The sequence below is a fragment of the Metarhizium album genome (assembly GCF_000804445.1).
Source record: "Metarhizium album ARSEF 1941 chromosome Unknown scaffold_5, whole genome shotgun sequence".
In the NCBI taxonomy this organism is placed as follows: domain Eukaryota; kingdom Fungi; phylum Ascomycota; class Sordariomycetes; order Hypocreales; family Clavicipitaceae; genus Metarhizium; species Metarhizium album.
This window is the reverse complement of record NW_024467579.1, coordinates 866,177-887,168: the sequence shown is the minus strand read 5'-3', so window position 1 is coordinate 887,168 and position 20,992 is coordinate 866,177. Positions and strand designations below refer to the sequence as shown.

At 48.4% G+C, this 20,992-nt stretch overlaps 7 protein-coding genes across 7 annotated transcripts; 4 read left to right on the top strand and 3 right to left on the bottom strand.

The window, feature by feature from the left end:
* Positions 1-21: 21 nt before the first annotated feature.
* On the top strand, positions 22-2,903 carry MAM_02980 (SacI domain-containing protein; the record flags this gene model as incomplete). The annotated part of the gene is made up of 3 exons (XM_040821779.1): positions 22-967; positions 1,026-1,126; positions 1,185-2,903. The coding sequence occupies 3 exons, from the start codon at positions 22-24 to the stop codon at positions 2,901-2,903; spliced, it is 2,766 nt and encodes a 921-aa protein (XP_040680348.1).
* Positions 2,904-5,456: 2,553 nt separating this feature from the next.
* Positions 5,457-7,001, bottom strand: MAM_02979 (Poly A polymerase, head domain protein; the record flags this gene model as incomplete). Its single annotated transcript, XM_040821778.1, has 3 exons — positions 5,457-5,716; positions 5,783-6,298; positions 6,470-7,001. 3 exons carry the CDS (start codon positions 6,999-7,001, stop codon positions 5,457-5,459), a joined length of 1,308 nt encoding a protein of 435 aa, XP_040680347.1.
* Positions 7,002-8,038: 1,037 nt separating this feature from the next.
* MAM_02978 (uncharacterized protein) lies at positions 8,039-8,419 on the top strand (the record flags this gene model as incomplete). The annotated part of the gene is made up of 2 exons (XM_040821777.1): positions 8,039-8,162; positions 8,277-8,419. 2 exons carry the CDS (start codon positions 8,039-8,041, stop codon positions 8,417-8,419), a joined length of 267 nt encoding a protein of 88 aa, XP_040680346.1.
* Positions 8,420-8,752: 333 nt separating this feature from the next.
* On the bottom strand, positions 8,753-10,885 carry MAM_02977 (pre-mRNA splicing factor SYF1; the record flags this gene model as incomplete). The annotated part of the gene is made up of 1 exon (XM_040821776.1): positions 8,753-10,885. One exon carries the CDS (start codon positions 10,883-10,885, stop codon positions 8,753-8,755), a length of 2,133 nt encoding a protein of 710 aa, XP_040680345.1.
* An 828-nt stretch (positions 10,886-11,713) lies between these two features.
* On the top strand, positions 11,714-12,817 carry MAM_02976 (vacuolar ATP synthase subunit D; the record flags this gene model as incomplete). The annotated part of the gene is made up of 6 exons (XM_040821775.1): positions 11,714-11,728; positions 11,793-11,905; positions 11,979-11,989; positions 12,048-12,422; positions 12,482-12,588; positions 12,656-12,817. The coding sequence occupies 6 exons, from the start codon at positions 11,714-11,716 to the stop codon at positions 12,815-12,817; spliced, it is 783 nt and encodes a 260-aa protein (XP_040680344.1).
* Positions 12,818-12,948: 131 nt separating this feature from the next.
* Positions 12,949-13,790, bottom strand: MAM_02975 (small nuclear ribonucleoprotein; the record flags this gene model as incomplete). The annotated part of the gene is made up of 3 exons (XM_040821774.1): positions 12,949-13,337; positions 13,393-13,706; positions 13,765-13,790. 3 exons carry the CDS (start codon positions 13,788-13,790, stop codon positions 12,949-12,951), a joined length of 729 nt encoding a protein of 242 aa, XP_040680343.1.
* Positions 13,791-15,725: 1,935 nt separating this feature from the next.
* Positions 15,726-20,914, top strand: MAM_02974 (AMP-dependent synthetase/ligase; the record flags this gene model as incomplete). Its single annotated transcript, XM_040821773.1, has 3 exons — positions 15,726-16,693; positions 16,763-17,062; positions 17,161-20,914. The coding sequence occupies 3 exons, from the start codon at positions 15,726-15,728 to the stop codon at positions 20,912-20,914; spliced, it is 5,022 nt and encodes a 1,673-aa protein (XP_040680342.1).
* Between the last annotated feature and the right edge of the window lie 78 nt (positions 20,915-20,992).

Sequence of the window (20,992 nt, the reverse complement as noted above, 5' to 3'; positions counted from 1 at the left end):
GAAGATGAGCTGTCAAGCCGCATGGCTGGGGAAAGGACCTGGGGCTCACCTCCCGTAGCTGGTGACCAACACCAGACATGGCAGTCCGCCTTCCCACAGTTGCAGAACAACCAGGATACAGTCCGGTCTACGGGCAATAACGAGCAAAGAGACGACAATATACCCATCGAATTGGCCAACGATGACCAAAAAACCGTACCAAAGCCAGTTGGAATGGCATCTAGCCAACTATCCCCAGACTTTGTCCCAGCCACAGCCAGTAGCAATTCTGACAGTCAAGCGGCTTTCCCCCATTTTACGCATAAGATGCACAAATTTAGCCTCTACGAGACGGCAAGCCGCTACTACGTTGTTGGTGTTGACGTTAGCGAGAAGCGATATCGCATTCTCAAAATTGACCGTTCAACTGAGGGTGCAGAACTCAACATGACGGATGACAAGATTGTCTACAGTCTGAAAGAAATAAACCAACTATTGGGCATGATTGACGACGGAAACAAGGGTTCAGGCGGCATTAAGCTGCGGTGTACGACTTGGGGAATTATTGGATTCATCAAATTCACAGGGCCGTATTACATGCTTCTCATCACCAAGAAGAGTACCGTGGCAATGGTAGGAGGCCACTATATATATCAGGTTGAGGGCACGGAATTGATTCCTCTGACTCCAGGGAAATCAAAAGCAGATTCCCGTAACACGGAGGAACAGAGGTTTCTCGGCATTCTGAATAACCTGGATTTGACCAAGTCATTCTACTATAGCTATTCTTACGACATCACGAGGACACTTCAACACAACATCATGAGGGAGAGGTCCGCCCTCAATGAGGGACTGCTGCCGTCTTCCGATGATGATCCCAATACCATGTTCGTCTGGAATTCTTATCTGCTCAGTCCCGCAGCAAAGGTTCTTCAAGCTGCCTATGATTGGTGCCGACCAATCATTCATGGATATGTTGATCAGGCGGGTGAGGCATTATCATCTCGTTCATCGTCCCCTTTTGTTACCATGCTGACGCTGCCGAGCCCTCTCCATTTATGGTCGAACTGCCCACATTACTGTCATTGCTAGGAGGTCGAGATATTTTGCAGGGGCCCGGTTTCTTAAACGTGGTGCAAATGATCTAGTATGTTATCCTATCTCGTTTCCCCTTGACAGACAAGCCCCTGACGTCCAGCATCTAGGGCTATGTCGCCAACGATGTAGAAACTGAACAGATAGTTTCCGAGTCTCTCACGACATCATTTCATTCTCCTGGACCGCGGCTGTACTGCAGTCCGCAGTATACTTCATATGTTCAACATCGTGGTAGTATTCCTCTCTACTGGTCCCAGGATAGCACAGGTGTGACACCAAAGCCACCCATTGAACTCAATCTGGTTGATCCCTTTTACGGAGCTGCCGCGTTACATTTTGATGACTTATTCCGTCGATACGGCGCCCCTGTATATGTCATCAACCTTATTAAATCCAAGGAACGCCAGCCGAGAGAATCCAAGCTCCTAGAGGAATATACTCACTCCATTAACTACCTTAATCAATTTCTTCCTCCAGATAAACAGATAATTCATAAGGCTTGGGACATGAGCCGAGCGTCAAAAGTTCGAGGTGGGGATGTGATCGGTAACTTGGAGCTTATTGCAAACTCGGTAGTCTCCGCGACGGGGTTCTTCCAAAATGGCGACGGCCATATTAGCCCAATGACAGCTCAAAATGGAGTCGCAAGAACAAACTGTATTGACTGCCTTGACAGAACCAATGCAGCTCAGTTCGTCATAGGAAAGCGTGCGTTGGGGTACCAGCTTCACGCTTTGGGAATCCTTGGCGACACAACTGTTAATTATGACACGGACGCGGTCAATCTTTTCACACATATGTGGCATGACCATGGCGATACGATTGCGGTCCAGTATGGCGGGTCTCAGCTCGTGAACACCATGGAAACTTATCGCAAGATCAACCAATGGACCAGTCACTCGCGGGATATGATCGAAAGCTTTAAGCGTTATTATAACAACTCGTTCCTGGATAGCCAACGTCAGGAAGCGTACAACCTTTTCCTAGGCAATTATGTCTTCTCTAATAGCCAGCCTTTACTATGGGAACTGACCACAGACTATTATCTGCACCACACAAAACCAAGAGATTGGTCTATCACGAAACCTTGCAATTATAGAAACTGGTACAATCCGTCTCACTTGCGTGAGAGAATCATTCCAAGGTGGGGGAAACTTCCAGCAACTATCGCAAGTTTTCCAGTTGAAGCAATCGATGACTACTGGCTGGAGTATTACAGGCCAGCAACACTCTCTTCCTTTCCAAAAATGTTCGCCTACAAGATGAACTCTACCATAAAATATATTCCTCTGAAGTCCGCTCAGGACGGTCGCTATGACCTCAGCCCTTTTCGAGTACGGGCTGAGGCTGATACGGATTCCGAAAAGCGCAAATCGAAAAGGGAAGATCTTGACGGCCCATTGGCGTCTCCCCGGGTCCAACAGTTTAAAGAAGGGACTTTGTCGGTCTCGTCCGGAAGGACGGCAGCAAGGGCCATGTCTTTGCAGCGCTGGCTTCAACCTGTTCAGGAGAAGGTTGCTGAGCGAGGTTCCATGAATGAAATATATTCTGGAAATAAAGACAACGAGCAGTCAATGCATAGCCAGATAAAACCGAGCGCCCTGGAGAAGTCCAAAGCTGCCCAGTGGACGTTCACTAAAGCTGTGGATGACTCGCTGAACCCATTCGTAGGTGAACAAGAAGCAGAAGACTACGGTCGATATATACGCCACCCACAGAACCTTCCGCTTGTTGTGTCGAACGACACGCCTGCTGATGTTGATTCGTCCGAATACAAAGAATATATCAACGGAAGTTGGCGTGAACAAGGTCTCATGGTCATCTAAATAGACGAGGAGGTGGATGTCTATGACGAACTTCTGAAAGTAGGCGAAAACCCGCTTACCGTAACAGAAGAAGACGCGACGAAAAAGAGATACAAGGCTTACAGGAAATGGCTTCATGGGAAATCATTTTTCAAACAACAGCCGCTGGATTGACGGATAACCATTTTCTGAATCTAATCTCGGTGTATCAAACACAGAGCTACCAAAAAAAAGGACAACTCGATGGCGTGCTGGTTGATGGTATAATCATTTTTTTATTGAAGTAAAATGTCTTGTAGTCTGCAATCACGTGAAATTGCTGCTCTTAAAGTTCCAGTCATCTCCAATGCATGAGTCTGCATGAGGAGTCGCACTGCCCCAGCCAATTGACGGATGCGGGACTTGAGATTCTGTACGCTTTGCTCGGAGTTTGACTGTATAGCCTCATTGGATACGTTTAACCAACATAAGCTGAGAATCCGGAGTATCTGCTCCACTCGTTTTCTCTTGGATATTCTGGGCCAGCAGTTGGTTATGATAGCCATGAGCGCATCGATCGCTGACGTTAACACGATGGGATGGTCTGCACCAAATGGATCACACATGAAAGATTCAATGACATCGAGAAAGTCCTTGAAGAAACGCCAAATGTCAGAGAATTCAGATAGAGTATCGTAAAGATATTGTAATACGTACTGTCAGGTGCTTAACAGAGAATATGCCAAGGTATGAGACCGCTTTCGCTAGATATTGGAATAAGACGTCGACAACGAAGATATGGTGAGTCGCATGGCGAAATCCTGCTAGTATCCCATCACGAACAATCGCATCTAAAAGGCGTCGTCTTTTGGCGTCTCTCAAATCTCCACTGGTGGTTGCCAGCTTCAAAGCAGCCGTATATCCTAGCCTTAATAGAGTCACCGAGTCTTGTTCTAGTGCCACAGTTGGAAGATGTAGTGTGGGTACGATAGTACGCTCGAAAAGCCGGTCCATTCCAGTCGCACATATTGTGGATGATGGACACTTTGCCAGGAATGAGATAATAGCCTTGAGCGCTTTTTCTTTGACGGAGATTTCGTGGCTTTCCACCAAGCTAACCAGTGCCGGCACAAAGAAATGCCAATATTTTGCGACGTCAACCCCCTTGAATCAGTTTATTTGTTAGTGACTTAAACAACATTAGTTAAGAGAGTGGCAATATTACGACAAACGGGGCCGCAAACCTCGGTCATATCGATCGCCCAGTTCAATACCGCAGCGGCATACTCATATTCTGATAAATTGACTGACCTGAACCCTCTAGAAAAAGCTGAAGGTTCATGTCCGGTTGGCGATGAAATAGTCAATCGAATATATTGGTTCAGGACGGGCCCGATGATGAAGTCGGCGAGCTCCTGCCCGGGAAGTTGCAAGGATAGAATTCGTTGCGCAAGACGAGCCGCAGTGTTGGTTGTCCATGAATTGTTGGGATCTGTGTAGGCTGTAGCAGCTACCAGTGTAGAAGTTGGAAGTCTGAAATTTTGCACTCTATGCAGTAGCACGACTAGCGAGGCAAGCACAGCTTCAGCTTGGAGAGCAGCGTACTGCTTGTCTTTTTTTTTTTTTTGGTAGATTTGTCAGCCTGCTGTAAATGATTGACATTGATAGACGCATCATCGTACGCAGTACGCACCCACTGTTCCTCTGTTGCGGAGGATATGTGATGACAAAATCCGAACAAGGTCATCATAGAGCCGCAAGTCCGACCTGTTAAGAGACGAATCTATGCCGTCAGATTGATCCATCTCTGCTGGGATACTATCAGAGTCATCGTTATTAATGCACCACGCTCCCCCAGAGCTGCCTCTGGCTGTCGATAGCTGCAGAACAAGAGACGCAAAAATTTGTAGTAATATGTCAAGACGGCTCTTGTGCTATCCATATGTTAGTAGACTGGTGCGTCTGGGGAGAGTTGGATGCTTGACCTATACCTCATCGCCAGATGCTTGCGGGAGACTCTGAGCTGCTTCGACCGCTTCAATCGCTGTCATCTGGGCCGAGTTGCTCAAATGACACGGAGTAGCCTCAAGTCGGACATTGGGCAGGAGAACAACAGCAGCCACTTCTTCGAATCCAAGACCCTTCAACCGAACCACGTTTTCTCTGCTAAGAGACGCCTCGTTCATTGCAGTTCAGGTGGAAACGGGCAATGGAACAATGGTTAAAGCCCAGGATATGAATGGGGTGAGGTCTTTGTAGGTGAAGAAAGTTGGGCGGGCAGCATTTCGTGTTTTCACACTGTTGTGGAGCCTCTCTGGCACTTCACACCATCATGCATGCATGAGAGTTTGTAGAAATGCTAACCCCTCGTCAACTACAGATCAGACATATTTATTCGGTATGGAATAGACTGGCGACTTATTTCTCGATTTACACTGTGCGTAATAGTAGGCGCACACAAAATCTGTCACACAAGAAAATTTCCGCTTGATACTCAATCGCCAACGCCCGACGCCCACTGCATATGTGCCAGCCGCTCAACCCATTTCTGGTTCATCGTCGCCCATTTGGTTTTGGACACCAACTCTTTATCCTCTATCGAGGGATACCTAGCTCATCACGCCGTCGTTTAATCTCTTCGATGGCGCCTTTTGAGTCTGTCTCCTGCGGATTTCGAAGCTGCCACGCCAGGCATACATCGAGAGCTTTACCCGTCCATACTCCAGGCTTCACGCTAAGGGCAGACGCTAGAGAGCGGCCGTCGAGAAGCCTTTTTATTGCTGGAGCATCGTACACGTTCAAATCGGCGATTTGATCGAGAAACGTCTGCCACCCATTGATGAATTCTTCCTGCTCTATTGATACACGGCTCGGGTTAGCCTATAGCGAACATTCAGAGTCTGTATTATAAGTATGCTCACCTTTGTCATAAGATTCCGGCCACGCATCTAGTTTTTCCATAGCCTCTACAAGAAGAGCGCTTAATAACTGTAAAGTCCATGGTCCTCCATGCGAGTCCCATCTACGAATAGCCATGCCCAGCGTGTCTCTTGCATGGACAGCCCCGATACAGGTTGATGTTTTCATCTGTATAATTTCTCTTCGGTTCCGGTAGCTTCCTGTTATTGTGTCCACGAGTTTATTCGGTGCTTTGAGTCCTTTACGAGCAGCAGCAGCTGGCGGAGGTAAGAAATTGGCTTTCCGAACTCCGTCGACCTGGAATTCTACATTCATCCAGGGACTGAAAGCTGCCAGATTCCAAGCTACATAAGTGGCTTCACTGGACCTGATAAGGAGTTTGCCGAGAGAGCCCGGGCTATGATTTCGCACGAGGCTGTCGAGACAGTTGTAAGCAACATTCCATCGTGAAGAGTCTGGTCCTGCTATGGATTTTGAGGAAGGATCTGCAAAAACTGCCTGATAGAGACGTAGATTGTCTATGAGCTCCAGTGCAGACCGCGGGTTATTTCCTTCGGTCTTATGTCAGTGACTTTATTTCTTCGTTCGAGTTAGTTCTGGATGTGGCATGGCGGATGCTATCTTCTCTCGCCGAGAGGCTCGTTGAGCACTGGAATGGAGACCGTTGTGAGGGCAGCCATTTTGCTTACCTTTCATCATTTTTTCAAACTCTATACCAACCCTTTCTCGACTGATTTTGACCTGCAAGGCATCCAAGACTTCGGGATGTGCCATAACCTTGCGAGTTTCTTCTTCAATTGAGAAACCAAGCCGACTTGCAAAGCGCACCAGGCGTAAGACGCGCAGCGGATCGTCTTTGAACGTTTCCAGCGGACTAAGCGGCGTCCGCAAGACTCGAGCCGTCAAGTCACGCATCCCACCCGTAAAGTCTTCTATCTGGTCGGTGTGTATGTTGTAGAATAACGCGTTTATGGTCGCGTCCCGTCTCAGTGCGTCTTCTTTTGCTGTGCCGAATTGAACAGTTGGGTTACGACTGTCCTCTGTGTATGTCTCTTTTCTTAGATTTACTAGATCCAGGTCGAGGTCTAGAATTCGAACTACGGCGGTCTCTAGGTGCTTCGACTTGTCGGGATTCTTTGAGACGTTGTGGAGGTTGCCAATGTCATCGGGTCTGATTGCGTGTGTTCTGCCTGTCTTTTCTGTGCCGCAGTAGTCACGCATTCTTTTTGCAAAATCAACTCCAGTCATCGCATTTATAGCGACATCTATGTCATGGGATTCGATACCTAGTAGCTTATCCCGAACCCAACCTCCCGCCCAACGAACAACCACAGGCTGCGTCGTTAATCCAGAGTCATTAATGGACTGGGATACGTCTAGGAGAAGCCGTCGAATTTGATCCTCCTTTGGATTAAGCTGTATGATGGGTCTCATTTCAGTAGAGAATTTGTCGAAAAGAAACAGGTCAAGCTTTCTCTTGCTCATCCCTACCAAGAAGCTGGATCGGCGGTTAATGCGAAGCAGCATAAAGGTATTGGTCCTTCTGGAAACAGGACGGTATCGGATGTACGCGTGCAACAATATGGGCTGGTCTGGTTGGATTGTGGATTATGCTGACTTTTCGCATGTCGACCGCGGTAGATTTGGGATTTGTGTTTAGGCTTGTTGGTTACTGCGGTTTATTGGGTTGTGGGTCACTGATTCGCTCGCCTAGGGTAGCTGGATTCGTTAGCAACGAAATTGTTCCATCATTTGCAGGCCCTTTGGGGGGTATGGGCTGTTATGAACTTTGCGAAAAATATGGCGTGGCTCGCTGAACATGGCCGAATCACTTTACTTTCTTTTTTTTACGAACCTCCGCTCCTCTGACGGCGATCCAACCACGTACAAATTACGTTAGTTACTAATGTTACCAGCCAGCACAAGTGTCAAGTGTGGCACAAGCCGTGACGTCAGACGCAGACAGCACTGGCCAATGCCTCGACAATGGCCACACCATATCATAACTACAACCCGAGCAGAAGGCTCGCCATAGGTCGAACCTCATTATGAATAGGCACACCGACTTGCGGGGTAGGGATAAAATTGGCTAGTCCAGCCCATCAGACACCGAATACTCAGCCCGCGTGAAAGTATAAAATCGACCATCATATGCCCCGGTGCTCCCCAAAAAACCCTGACACCAAAGGTCCACAGCCCCTTCTCACAGTCGGATACATCACGACAGTACACGCGAGTTACTGAAGAGTAAATCAACAATGAGTAAGGAACAACAGCCCAAGGAGTACCAGTCGCAACCAACAGACTATACCCCGGTGGTGTTGACTGAATCACCTGTCATGGGAGACGTTAAACAAGATAGAAGGCTTAGCGATGAATGGGGTCTGTATACCTAAAACCACGATATACCACTGCCCTACAGCTACATCATAACACTAGAAACACCGACCCTATCCCGTCCTGCCAGAAGCGACAAAACACTAAATTCATATACAGATGCTTCTAAGGTTCCCCCCAGCCGATTCCAGAAACGCAAAGGCTCCATATACGCAACACCAAACTCCCGCGACGGTCATATTGACCGGAACTATGCCGACAAATACCACGCTAAAATCGCCGAGATGAAGCGCGGCAAGTAATACGAACGCAAATACAAAATTCCCAAGAACAGGTCTTGCTCGAAGTGGCGAGATAAACCTATTATCTTTGACGGGATACAAGACCACACACAGAAAAAATGGTCTCACAGCATCGTGCCCTCCGATTGACCGCATTGACTGCAGTGGAAATACGGAAAGACTGGAGTGCGAGAAGTGCGGGCAACAAAGGTGCTGTAAAACTGTAAAACAGGAAGAAAATAAAAAACAGGAGATGAAAATAACAGAATACTGAGAGCTCAAGACAAGCTCAGAAAAGATGCGGTCATGAAAAACGACGACCACAGAGAACCTCGTTAGCTTATCCACGGGATGTTAGTCATCGAGGCCATCTATATCAATCGCATCTGGATTTGCGGGTGGGTCTTGTTGATCAGTCACGCCTGCTGGAGGCCCGTCACTCGCTGCCACGAAGCCATGCATAGCTGATGATTGCTTGGTGACTTCGGCGGTGACTTCGGCAGTAGCACTGATGTGTTGACTATGGTGATCTGCACTCTGTTGACTCCGGGCAAGGGCCTGTGACGCGATGAAGTTGACATCGGTATTGTACTGCGCTTGGACGCTCCTCTTGATGCGCAGCATCTCCTTGAATGTATCTTCATTTCCATGTTGGACCTCAAATTGTTCCCACCTCGTCCAGAAGTCGACATTTGTTCGTGGGTCGCAAAATTGTGATGCATGCCCATAAATTGCACGCGCTCTGTCAATCTCGCCCAATCGCTTCTCCATGTCCGCAAATTTTAGGCACATCTCCTTAGCTTCGATATCTGGCAATGCTGAGATGGCTCGTTCATAGATGGGCCGAGTAGATGACAGTCCGAAATTGGAAGCTGACTTGGTAATGTAAAAATTGAACATATCTGCGCGGTCCTCATCGCCGACCGCCCTCGTGGCTCTCTCATATATCCGCATGGCATGTCGTGCCAGGCCTCGCTCCTCTTCCAAGTTCCCATACATCAAGTAAATGGTCTTGGCAAACTTTGGGGGACAGTCTTCGACGGCTTGCTCGAAGAGATCTCGAAGCCGCTCAATACCAATTTTCCGGTCTACTGCTTTGGTAAGGTATAGATTCCACAACTCGAAGGCTACTGGGTAGCTGAATAAGTCCAAGCCCCGCTCATAAATCTTAAAAGACTCTTCGTAATACTTGTGCTCCTCTAGAAGAGTCGCGTAGTTGACAACCGTTTGCGGTGTTGCGATTCGAAGTTCAAAAATGCGTTCGTAGACTCGTTTTACTTCGCTCAAAGTAGAAACACTTTCTACGAGATCCACGTAGAAACTCCAAAGTTTCCAGCTTTTATGGACTCTCTGTTGCGCTGAGAGTGCTTCGTCAAAGTAGTCGACCGGGGACCGCTTAGGGGCTTGGACAGCTTTTGACATGATCAGAACGGCTTCATCGAACTTTTCATTCCGAAGCTCCATTTCTGCCCACTCAATCCACATGTCAGCCAACTCTGCCACAGACTTGAAGGGGACCTTGACTGCCTTTTCCATGATTATGCGCGCGTTTCTCAAATCTCCTCCTTGCTCATAGAAACGTGCATAGTTCGCCCAGAGTTTGTAAAACGATCCAACGGCCCGTTTGGGGTGTATAGAAGCAATAGCATTTGCATATGTGCGCACGACTTCTTGTTTGTTATTCCCCCATAGAACCACTCGTTTCTCCCATTCTGAGACAAGATTCGGGTTTTGACGAAGAAGCACATCGTTAACTAAAAAAGGCCGTCGGTCCATCAAATGTTCGAACCGCATCATTCGCACGTCCAGTTCAAAGTCTGCATTCTCATCTTCTATTCCAAGGTCGGCCCGATTCGTTGCGCTTTCCATAAGCGCTTTGATAATGGACTCTTCGAATTCGGCATACGACTCGAATATCAACGCGAAGTCGCGGACTGTCATGACAGTTGTGATGCCCTGCTCGAAAGCATCTCGTGCTCGTTCAAAACTTCCTCTTCGGATCCAGAAGGTGGCTAGACCTACCCAAAGCTTGCCCCTCTGATCTGGGAAACGAGCGATTCCGCTTCTGATAATACTTTCAAGGTCGATGCCCGATTCATAGTCTGCTTCTATCTCTGGGGCATGGTGTACAATAAGATCGACCATTGCACTCCATATCTCGTAGTGGCCCTTCCCAGCCTTGCTCGTGAATCGGACATTGTTCAGAAGGTTGACATAGCTTATTGCAGCTTCGGTGTACGAACCCGATTGGATGAGAAGTTCAATGAAATTCTCCACCTCTTCAGGATGCACCTGAACATATCGCCGCCAAACTTTGACTGCAGTGTCGCCCGACGCAGCATTTGAGAAGGGCACATACAAGGCCCAAATTCGGTTATGTTGGGTGAGTGGTAGCGCCCTTAGGGCGCGGTCAAAAGTTCGCCTAACGAGAGTGATGGCTGGTTGTTTGGTGAGAAATTGAAGGTACATTTCCCACATTCGGGGCATTTTGTGTAAAAGCATAAGTGCCTTTTCAAATAGCGCGTTGACTTTATTGTATTCGGAGGCGAAAATAGCCGGGTTCAATTGTGACACATGCTTGGTACGAAAGGAGAGATACTGTGGCGGTTAGTTCGACGTCTTGTTCCTAACAGCGTTGTGGACTGTACCATTTTCCACAGTTTGTATGATCGTGGCAGTTGTGCGCATGCACGAGCCATTACGAAGTTTTGTTGTGCAGCCGTCCCATGACGAGATTTAAAATCAACATAGACCAGCCAAGGCTTGATGCTAGCCGGGTCGCCCGCCACGTCCTGCTCGTATATAAAATCCTCATAAGACTTGGCCTTGGTCAGCGGGAGCATGCCTGGAACAACGCCATCAAGGGACAAGGCAGAATGTACTCACGACACTTGCGAGACGAGAATTTGACTTGCTCCCGTCCAAGACAGCCATCTTGTTGCTTAGCCCTGAGGTTGCAGCCCTCAATCGCGAACTCTTGAAAGGTTTTGGGCGAGACTCAATTTGTCAGGGACTTCAGAACACTGTCATGGTCGAGGAAAAAGAGGTTTTGAGCAACCTGAGTCTGATTACATGGGGCATGAATACAGCTGACCCATTTCGTTTGCTCGCTAGTTATCCTAAAGCGGAGAATTATGCGATTATCCGGACGAGACTTAGTCGGTGGTGGCTGACACTACAGTGACATAATAACACAATAACCTACCCGAGCGCAGGCACTTACACTTGCACTGATCATAAGCCAGCAGACATCTTGTCTGTCTTTGTCTGTTAACCACTGTGTAGCCTTTGCTGACATCTCTGTCGCTTGTCACCATGTCTGGTGCTTCCGTATTACTCGGCCGTTTCAAAATGGACAAAGTATCTTTTCAGACTGGCACTGACAGCTTCGTAGGATCGCGAGGCCGTCTTTCCGACTCGTCAGTCGCTGGGAATCATGAAAGCAAAGCTCAAAGGTGCTGAGACGGGGCATAGTTTGCTGAAGCGGAAAAGCGAAGCCTTAACCAAGTAAGTAACAGAAGAAGTCCTACTTCAGTGATTTCCACGTGAATCAAGATTCAATTAACTTTATTCGGGCTAGGCGCTTCAGAGGTACATGCTCTCCAGGCCGTCACTGCCGACCGATCGTGGGCTGATGAAATTGTACCAGAGATAACGAGGCGAATCGATGAAGCAAAGCGTAAAATGGGACGTGTGATGCAAATTGCAGCGTTCTCACTGGCGGAAGTTACATACGCGGTTGGAGGGGATATTGGATATCAAGTTCAGGAATCAGCCAAGTCGGCTCGGTTCCGTGTTCGAACCAAGCAAGACAATGTATCTGGTGTCCTTCTCCCGGCTTTCGAAAGTTACATTACAGAGGGAAATAATGATTTTGGCCTAACGGGCTTGGGCAAAGGTGGCCAACAAGTGCAGCGCTGCCGGGAGACTTATGCTCGAGCAGTAGAAGCTCTCGTAGAGCTCGCTAGTCTCCAAACGGCGTTCGTCATACTCGACGAAGTCATCAAGGTGGTAAATAGGCGAGGTAGGCTTTCGAAGCCCAAGCTCCTTACGATGACCTGTTATCTTTGACATAAGTAACAGTGAACGCAATCGAACACGTCATCATCCCTCGAACTGAAAATACTATCAAATACATAAACTCTGAACTCGACGAGCTTGATCGAGAGGAATTTTACAGATTGAAGAAAGTAAGGACATTGTAATGATAACTCCACCATCTCAGACCGCTTAGTGTTGACAACTTTCGTGGCCTAGGTGGCGAATAAAAAGCAGCGAGATACGGCAGCAGCAGATGCGGAAATGAAGGCAAGGCGTCAGGATTTTGGTGGCCGGGTGGTGGGTGATGAGATGGAAAGTGAGGGGACTGGCCCAAGAGATATTCTTGCCGGCGCGGACGAAGAGGACGTTATTTTTTAAGCTGATAGTTGTGGTGATGCTCCATCCAGCCGTGGACAACGCTTTCATTGTTCACTAACGTGGTCCGCTCGGCCACACAATTATTCAACAAATGTAATGAAAACTTTTACTCGCATCTCCAGATCATGTGATTACTGTCTTTGATAAGTAACTTTGATCGAAACATCTCCTAATTTCATTCCAGATGTATTCTCTTTTGCGTCGATTGCGCCTTGCTCAGCCTCATACTCTACAAAGGCGATGCCTCGACGCCCGGGAACGAGTCTGATTTCGCGAAATCCTTCAAATCTGCCAAAAATCGCGCCCAATGCATCGACGCCATATGTATCTGGGATGTTTTGCAAGAATAGGATCTTGTTGGGTGGCAGATATTCGTCCGGAATTACTTGGGAAGCAGCAGGTCCTGTTGACTTTAATCCCGATGGCCTGAAAAGCTTGCTCGGCCTGACGTCAGTGGTAGTGCCTGCACCTCTCTTGGGTTGTCGTTCATTATCGGCTGCCTCCAAAGCTAATCGTTTTTCTGCCATGCGATGTTAAAACCAAATTTTTTCTGCGGTGGGCTGTTCCCGTCATACCTTTCTCTGATAAGCGATGTCTCTTGTGTGCTTCATACTCCTCCAATGAACACTTCATTTCTATCGATTTGTCACTTAGCGTTTTGGCAAGAGACAGTTTCATCGGCTTGTCAAAGAGCTGGAACCCTTGTAATTCCTCGACTGCTTCCTTAGCATGTTCAGGATCGCTAAACACTATGAAGGCTTGGCCTTTGGCTTTGAGGTTTTTCTTGGCCACAATATCGACGACATCACCAAACTCAGAAAATACAGTCTTCAGTGATTCTCTTAAGGACTGGATTTTCACCCTTTCTTCGAGGTTGTGTACATAGACTCTGTGTCACAGTCAGCATATTGTCCTCCACTTGCGTGTCGCAGTGCAATGACACGCACGTGGAAATTGGTTGATCTGAGGTCATGATGATTTTCCTTGGGACCGATGTTGAAAGAACGACAGGACTTTTCGGCACTCGGCTTGTTAGAGAAAGGTTTTGCGGAGAGCTCATTATCTGACCTAAGTTGTCCACATTGCCAGGCTAGTCTTTTAATTGCATATTTCCGCTTTGTAACCAAAATACTTCGGAAGTGGGGCCTCTCTGCTCATGTGCGTACCACAAAGATATGCTATTTTTGCAACTTTAGTTCCTACTACTATACATACTAAGCACGAGTGCGGCCGCCGTTTCCGAGGACAGCAAAGCTATCACAAGACTGTCTCAAATTATTGTAGGAAAATATAGAATTTACTGTATTCTGGTAAAAACTTGTCATTAGCTGTCTTGTCATCATAGTAGTTGACAAAGTGTGCGAGTGTGTGTGTGAGTGCCTCAGAAACTACCTAATGTTTGCAGTCTTTGCTCGCTGATAAGTTCCTAGGTGGAAGCATACACTAATATGTAGGAATGCCCCTTCTCTGGTCAAATACTTCTTCTTCTTGCCCCACACTGTAGGTAGGTGCCGAATGGCATGCTTGTGCGAAATACGCGGAAAGGGGTTGAGCGAGGGTGATGGGTCATCTTGGTCACCAGCTAACCTGTCCAAGTTTGAGTTATGTCAACGTCCCGTTCCGTCATTTGGTCGAGGCAAACCGGCCGTAAATATGGATATAAATATTCGCATAGTGAGACAAGAATAATTTTACGAGTCTCTTCTGACCGTGCCCCGTATCACCGCGCTGTGGGAGACAAATACCGAACATGATGTCTATTTATTGATTTCGTGCTCGCATCGGTCATTGGCATGGATTTCCGCTGAAGCTCGCGGGCGTGTGTTTGTTGTTGGTATCAAATTAAAGGGAATTCCATTCCTCTCCAATCCGCCCGGTACGACTGGCAGCCGTGACTCCATGTCTCTCCAGGGAGAGGTCGCGTTCCGGGCCGTATCAAATCTGGTAGTAATTCCCAATGGCTAATCCGAATCTGGCATCTTCACCAGACTCCATGACCTTCCCCAACACACAGCTTTGCAGATTGCCCCTTTGCTGAGGTGGATGTGTTCCGCTCGCGTGTGCTTCGTGAGTCAACTTCATGCACAGAAGCGCAGTGTCCTAGAGCTAATTGCCGAATCCCGACTTTGACACACGTCCTAATCAAGTTTGTTGTTACTGCTATCCTTTGCTGACGTTATGACAGCGCTGGAAATATGTTTGTTGCATTGCGGGTGACGGAATATTTGTGCAACCTGAGCTTCATGCCACTCATTCCTTTTTGTTCGGTTATCCCATTAGAAGAAACGACCAGCTGGGCAATATGACTCGTGGCTTACAGATGCCATTGATCCATCAATGTTGGCTAAGAGGAGCTACATATGAGCAGGCCAGCTACAGACTTGTCTCTTGGCATGTCTTGAGGCCAATTTATGAGACGTTGTTTTAAGTAGTATATCACTCAGCGTCGACACAAACAAACGAACCAAGTTGGCCCTCCCTCCCTTCTTCCCCCCGGCTAGTAGCCCATTGTAGACACTGAGGATGCCACTGATGAGGGCAGGAGGAGGATCGGGATGGACGGTTCTACTGGTCTCCCTAGCGAGATGGGACCTAATGTTTGAAGATCCAACATCATGGTGTTTCACATCAGTTCTTTCTGTATGGCGATGGATGTAATGAGGGTGGCGCTGAGATTTCCCACCTCATGACTGGTATGCCTCGTGTCGAGGTAGCTGACCGGCACGCAATCTATCTTACGGCTGCAAAAGGTTCCAGGCGCAGGATTCATTAGATGATGCCGTCGCAGTCCATATTCAGTATCATGTAATATCTTCTTCGTTCTGATCAGCAACCGTTTCAGACGGAGCCTCCAGCTTGACCGACAGACAGCGTAGCTACAACCTGCTGCTATTACAAGATACCGGACATGGCCCAGCAAGCACCTCTCAAAGGACTGTCGGCCTTGGAGAACATATTCAACATACCGTCACCAGAGGTTTCAAGTAGCGGCCCGTGCGGAAATCATGAAGGTTGCAGCAAACGGGACGAGAAGGGCATGTTGTCATCGATTTCGGACAAGGTCGAGCACGCTGAGCGGTCCTTGCACTCCCTACACGCTCTGTTGACGGAGGCGCCGGGCCCATGGCCCACGATACCGCTTATACGATGTTACGCAAGACTGTCGAAGCTTATACCTGAAGAATTGAAGTCAAACCCCGACGGTGAGGTTGCAAAACTTAGACACACGATATCGACTATTATTAAGGGCTCATACGAGTCTTTATTGGATTTCATGTGTCGCGATTCCCGTCCAGCGCTACGAACAACCAATCCAAACGAATTTATTACACACAAGGGGTTGCATGATTTCGTGGCAACTTTCCCCCTGGCTGTCAGTCCTGCGGGACGGAAACTGGTTGTTGCTATTGCCCTCACTAATGGACCACTTCTCGCGGCGACATGTATCGCCGTCACCACCTATCACACTGCTGCCCCGATCAACCCAGCAGCTGGGCTAGAGCAATTTCGAGCCGACGTCCTCAATTCAGGTGCCAAGGCCATATTGACCAGCTCACAGGAGTACGAGAAACTACAGCTAAGAGACGACTGGGTCAGGCATGAAAACATAGAAGTCTACATTGTAAATTGGGATCATGGCGATGACATTCGCATACTCGATACTGCTGGACATGTTTTGAACCTTGGAAGCCCACGGCCCTTGCCAAATGCGCCCGATGATATTGCCCTGGTTCTTTTTACCAGCGGTACATCTGGAGCAAAGAAGGTAGTTCCAATTACACTGCATTCGATCATTGCCGGAGTGGTATTTGTGATGGATTCCTGGGGTTTGAGCCCGGTGGACACGTGCCTGAATATGATGCCTCTATATCATGTGTAAGTGTTGCTTCCATTGATTGAACTAGGACCAAGCTACTTTGATGGCGCGGCTAACAAGATTCGAAGTGGCGGATTGGTAAGAAACATATTTGCGCCGGTGTTTTCTGGAGGATGCACAGTCTGCTGTGCTGCGTTTGATCCGAATTTATTCTGGGATGTTGTGGAATCGCTGGCGCCAACATGGTACTATGCGTCTCCTTCTATGCACTCCGTCATTCTTGCTCAGGCACTTGAACGACCGGGTTCGCTGAAAAAGAGCAAAATACGACTCATCTGCAATGCTGCGGGAGGCCTTTTGCCGTCATTGGCCAACCAGATTCGAGATACCTTTAACTGCATTGTCCTACCAAGCTATGGAATGACAGAGTATGTTCTGGCCTGTAACTCATCCAATCCCAATCACATTAGATCAAGGTCAAAACGACTGACCAGACGTGGAGAATCCGCTAATGCCTGACGTCCAGATGTATGCCAATATCAACACCACCGCTTCAGCACACTTATAGCCGAGAAGGATCGTCTGGTGTCAGTGCCGGGCCCGAGCTAACTGTGCTGGACTGGTCAGAACGCAAAGTCGGACCCGGGGCGGTTGGAAGGATCTGCGTCCGAGGCGAACCTGTTTTCCCTGGCTATTTGCGGCCCGACGGCTCGTTCGACAAATCGTCGTTCAACCCTGACGGCTGGTTCGACACTGGCGATCTAGGCTACATGGATAGCGATGGCTATCTTTACATCACGGGGAGAAGCAAAGAGGTCATAAATCGCGGAGGAGAAATAATCTCGCCCTTCGAGGTTGAAAATGCAATCATGTCTGCGTCGCTATCGCCAACTTCCCCCATCCATGGCAAGGTCGGCCAAGTCATGGCATTCTCGGCACCCCATGACGTGCTACAAGAGGTCGTCGCTGTGGTGCTTGTAACACCACCTGGCAAGACCAGAATTGACTTGAAAAGACTGCAAAGCGCATTGCGCTCCTCGTTGCAGCAAGTAAAGTGGCCGGCGCTAATAATCTACATGGATGATCTGCCAAAGAAGAATAATAAGGTGCTACGAATAAAGCTTGGGCAAAGGCTTGGCTTGCCAGAGATTAGCGAAAATACACCGTATTTGCGAAGGCACTGGGAAGCAACCTGCCCTGCTCCTGACACGGCGTTGTCCGTGTCGATCGCATGTGCCCCCTGCATTATTGACCAGGAGGCAATATGCAAATCTTTGGATGCGGCAGTCTCGGCTGATGGGAGATATCATATGCGCAGAGGAAGCAGCGGATGTCTACCGGAGATATTCTGCGCTCCGGCGAAGCTGCTCTATCCAGCACCTTCCATGGCGTTCGCGGAAGATCTAAAGGAGCGTCTTTGCGGCTCCGTTCATAACTACATGGTACCGGAAACAGTCCATGTTCTAGAAGAGCCGTTTCCTACGGATGATGAAGGACAAGTGGATGACGAGAAGCTCCAGGACATGGTGGATAGATCGCTTGGAGCATCCATGGACAAGCTGACTGAGTCAACGGAGGGCAAGGTGGCCAAAGTGTTTGCAAATATGCTTTACTGCCACCCAGCTGAGCTGCCCCGAGACGTCGAATTTTTCAACCTTGGTGGCGACTCTCTTCGTGCCGGCCGCGTTACTTCAGCTCTGAGAAGCGAATTCGGCATCCAGGTTCCTATCAACATCATTTTCAATTCTGGCTCTGTTCAAGCTATTGCAGCCTATGTGGACAAGAATGCGCCAGCAAGAACAACTAGCGAGACCGAGGACGAGGTCATTGGATGTACAAAAACCAACAGCTCGACGAATCCATTCCTAATGGCAATTCAACTGATCCCTCTCGTCGTATTTTATCCACTACGCAGGGCATTCCAGTGGACCATATTCATCGCGGCGCTCAGTGGTATGCAGAGTTGGCCAACCAATACAACGGTTCCCGGCCGGCTCCTCAATCTCACGCTGAGCATTCTGCTTTCGAGAATCGTTGTCAGAATTGTCCTTCCCTTCGCTGGTATCCTCGCAAAGTGGACCATTATCGGCCGCTATCGTGAAGGCCTCTACCCGATGTGGGGGTCATATCATACGAGATGGTGGATGGTTCAGAAGATCGTCAGTATCTCTGGCAAAGGATGGTTCGGCTTGAATGATACGACGCAGACGTGGTACTGTAAGCTCATGGGTGCGAGAATCGGAAAGAATGTGAAGCTTGCTGGAGCGTCACTGGGGGAATGGGATCTTCTAGATATCCGTGACCGTGCGGTATTGAGTCACTGCATATGTCGACCCTTTGCAGCCGAAGGAAATACATCAATGTATCTTGGGAAAATCACTATCGGAGAGCGGTCTTCTGTCGGAGTTTCGTCCATCGTTGCGGCCGGCACGGAAATCCCGTCAAACACATGTATTGGACCAAACTCTTCAAGTTGGGAGCTGCAGGATGCGGACGAAGGAAATCGATATCTTTCACCAGATGCGGCACCACAACCTCACTGGCTGCTGACAGTCTTTCTTACTTCACCCCTGCGGCTGATCTCTTGGCTCTTGTCGCTCATACCCTGGATTGGAGGGTTGGTTGGCATGGTTCTACAGCAGCCCATGGTTGCCGGTACACCGATTCGAAACATCCTGGATTGGTTCACCGAACCTAGACGTGTCGCATACCACTATCTCGCACTGTCTTTGAAGACTTTCTTCAGCCCCTTCATTGTATTCGCGTTCTCAGTAGCCGTCAAACTGGTTCTGGATGCCGTATTTGGTGAGCTCAGTCAGACAGGGCATGGTCATGGTGCCATTTCGACTTGGCGAGCAAATGTAATGAAGAGCCTCCTGCCCGTGTCCCGACTACATGACATGACGGCATTATTTGGCTATCACTACGAAGCCACGTCGATTGCGCTGCGTATGCTCGGGAGCAAGATTGGAAAACGAGTTTACTGGCCGGGAACTGGACCTAGCATTGGAGACTACCACCTCCTTGACGTCGGCGATGACGTGGTATTTGGCTCTCGAGCACACCTCATAACATCTGATGGTGTGGGGTCTGACCCCATCACAATTAGAGACGGTGCTATGATTGCGGATAGGGTCTGTCTCCTTCCTGGAGTAGAAGTTGGCGAGCGAACGACGATGGGATCTGGTTCTTTGACAGGCAGAAACAAGAAGTACGAAGCCGGCTCTACATACGTAGGATCGAAAGGCCGCGATGCCGTATGTCTATCTGCTGGAAATCATGAGAAGCACAAACCTCGGCAAAGGATTCGTCATCTGAGCAGCGACGACACTTTGACTGCTGATCGAAGCATTTCAAAGGCCTTTACACGAAGGGAGCGCATTAGCAGTGAAGCCACCTTGGCTGGATCAAAGACATGCTTGGAGCCTTTCCAGACTGGTAGTGATACAGATGACGACCTGCGCGTGCCCGAAACAATCTCACCGTTTGGGAGAGCTTTCTGTCTGAAGCTGGCGCCGTATCATGTTTTTGGACCCGCCATCATCTTCTGTTACTCTTCATTCATGACCATATTTACTGCTTTCTACTGGAACATACCGAATATCACCTCTGTTCAACTGGTAGATCATCTCATGAATCAGCTTATTGCTCGAAATAACAGCATGCTCTATGAATCTGGAGTGCTGTTTGGGTTATGTACACTGGTGTTTGCCATACTAACATCACTTCAAGCCGTTTTGGCACTGTGCATAGTCATAGCATCAAAGTGGGTATTGTTGGGTCGTCGACAACCCGGCAACTATGACTGGGATAAGTCCCCATACTGCCAACGGTGGCAGCTCTTTCTAAGTATTGAAAGGCTTCGCAAACACTGTTATCGTGGTCAAGGTATTCTCGGTCTCTTGACCGGCACTAACTGGATTGTTTTGTACTTTCGAGCCCTAGGTGCTAAGATTGGAAATGACTGTGCCTTGTTTGCGAATGGCTGCCCCAACTTGATGTTCACTGAGCCGGATCTAATCACGCTTGGTGACAGAGTTGTCGTGGATGATGCAAGTGTCGTTGCTCATATAAATACACGGGGTAAATTCGATCTTAATCGCTTGGAGATCGGAAATAGATGTGTTCTTAGAACTGGCAGCCGGCTGCTCAGCGGGGCAAAAATGGAGGAAGATAGCTGCCTGCTCGAGCACACGCTAATTATGGGCGGCGACACGGTCGAAAATAAATGGACAATGCAGGGCTGGCCGGCAACTAAATTTGACGGAGACAGGACATAAAATCAAAGACTTACTTTTTTTTTGCGATTTGCAAAATTTTTAGAGGGTGCTTTCAAAGTACTAGGCGCATTTATGTCC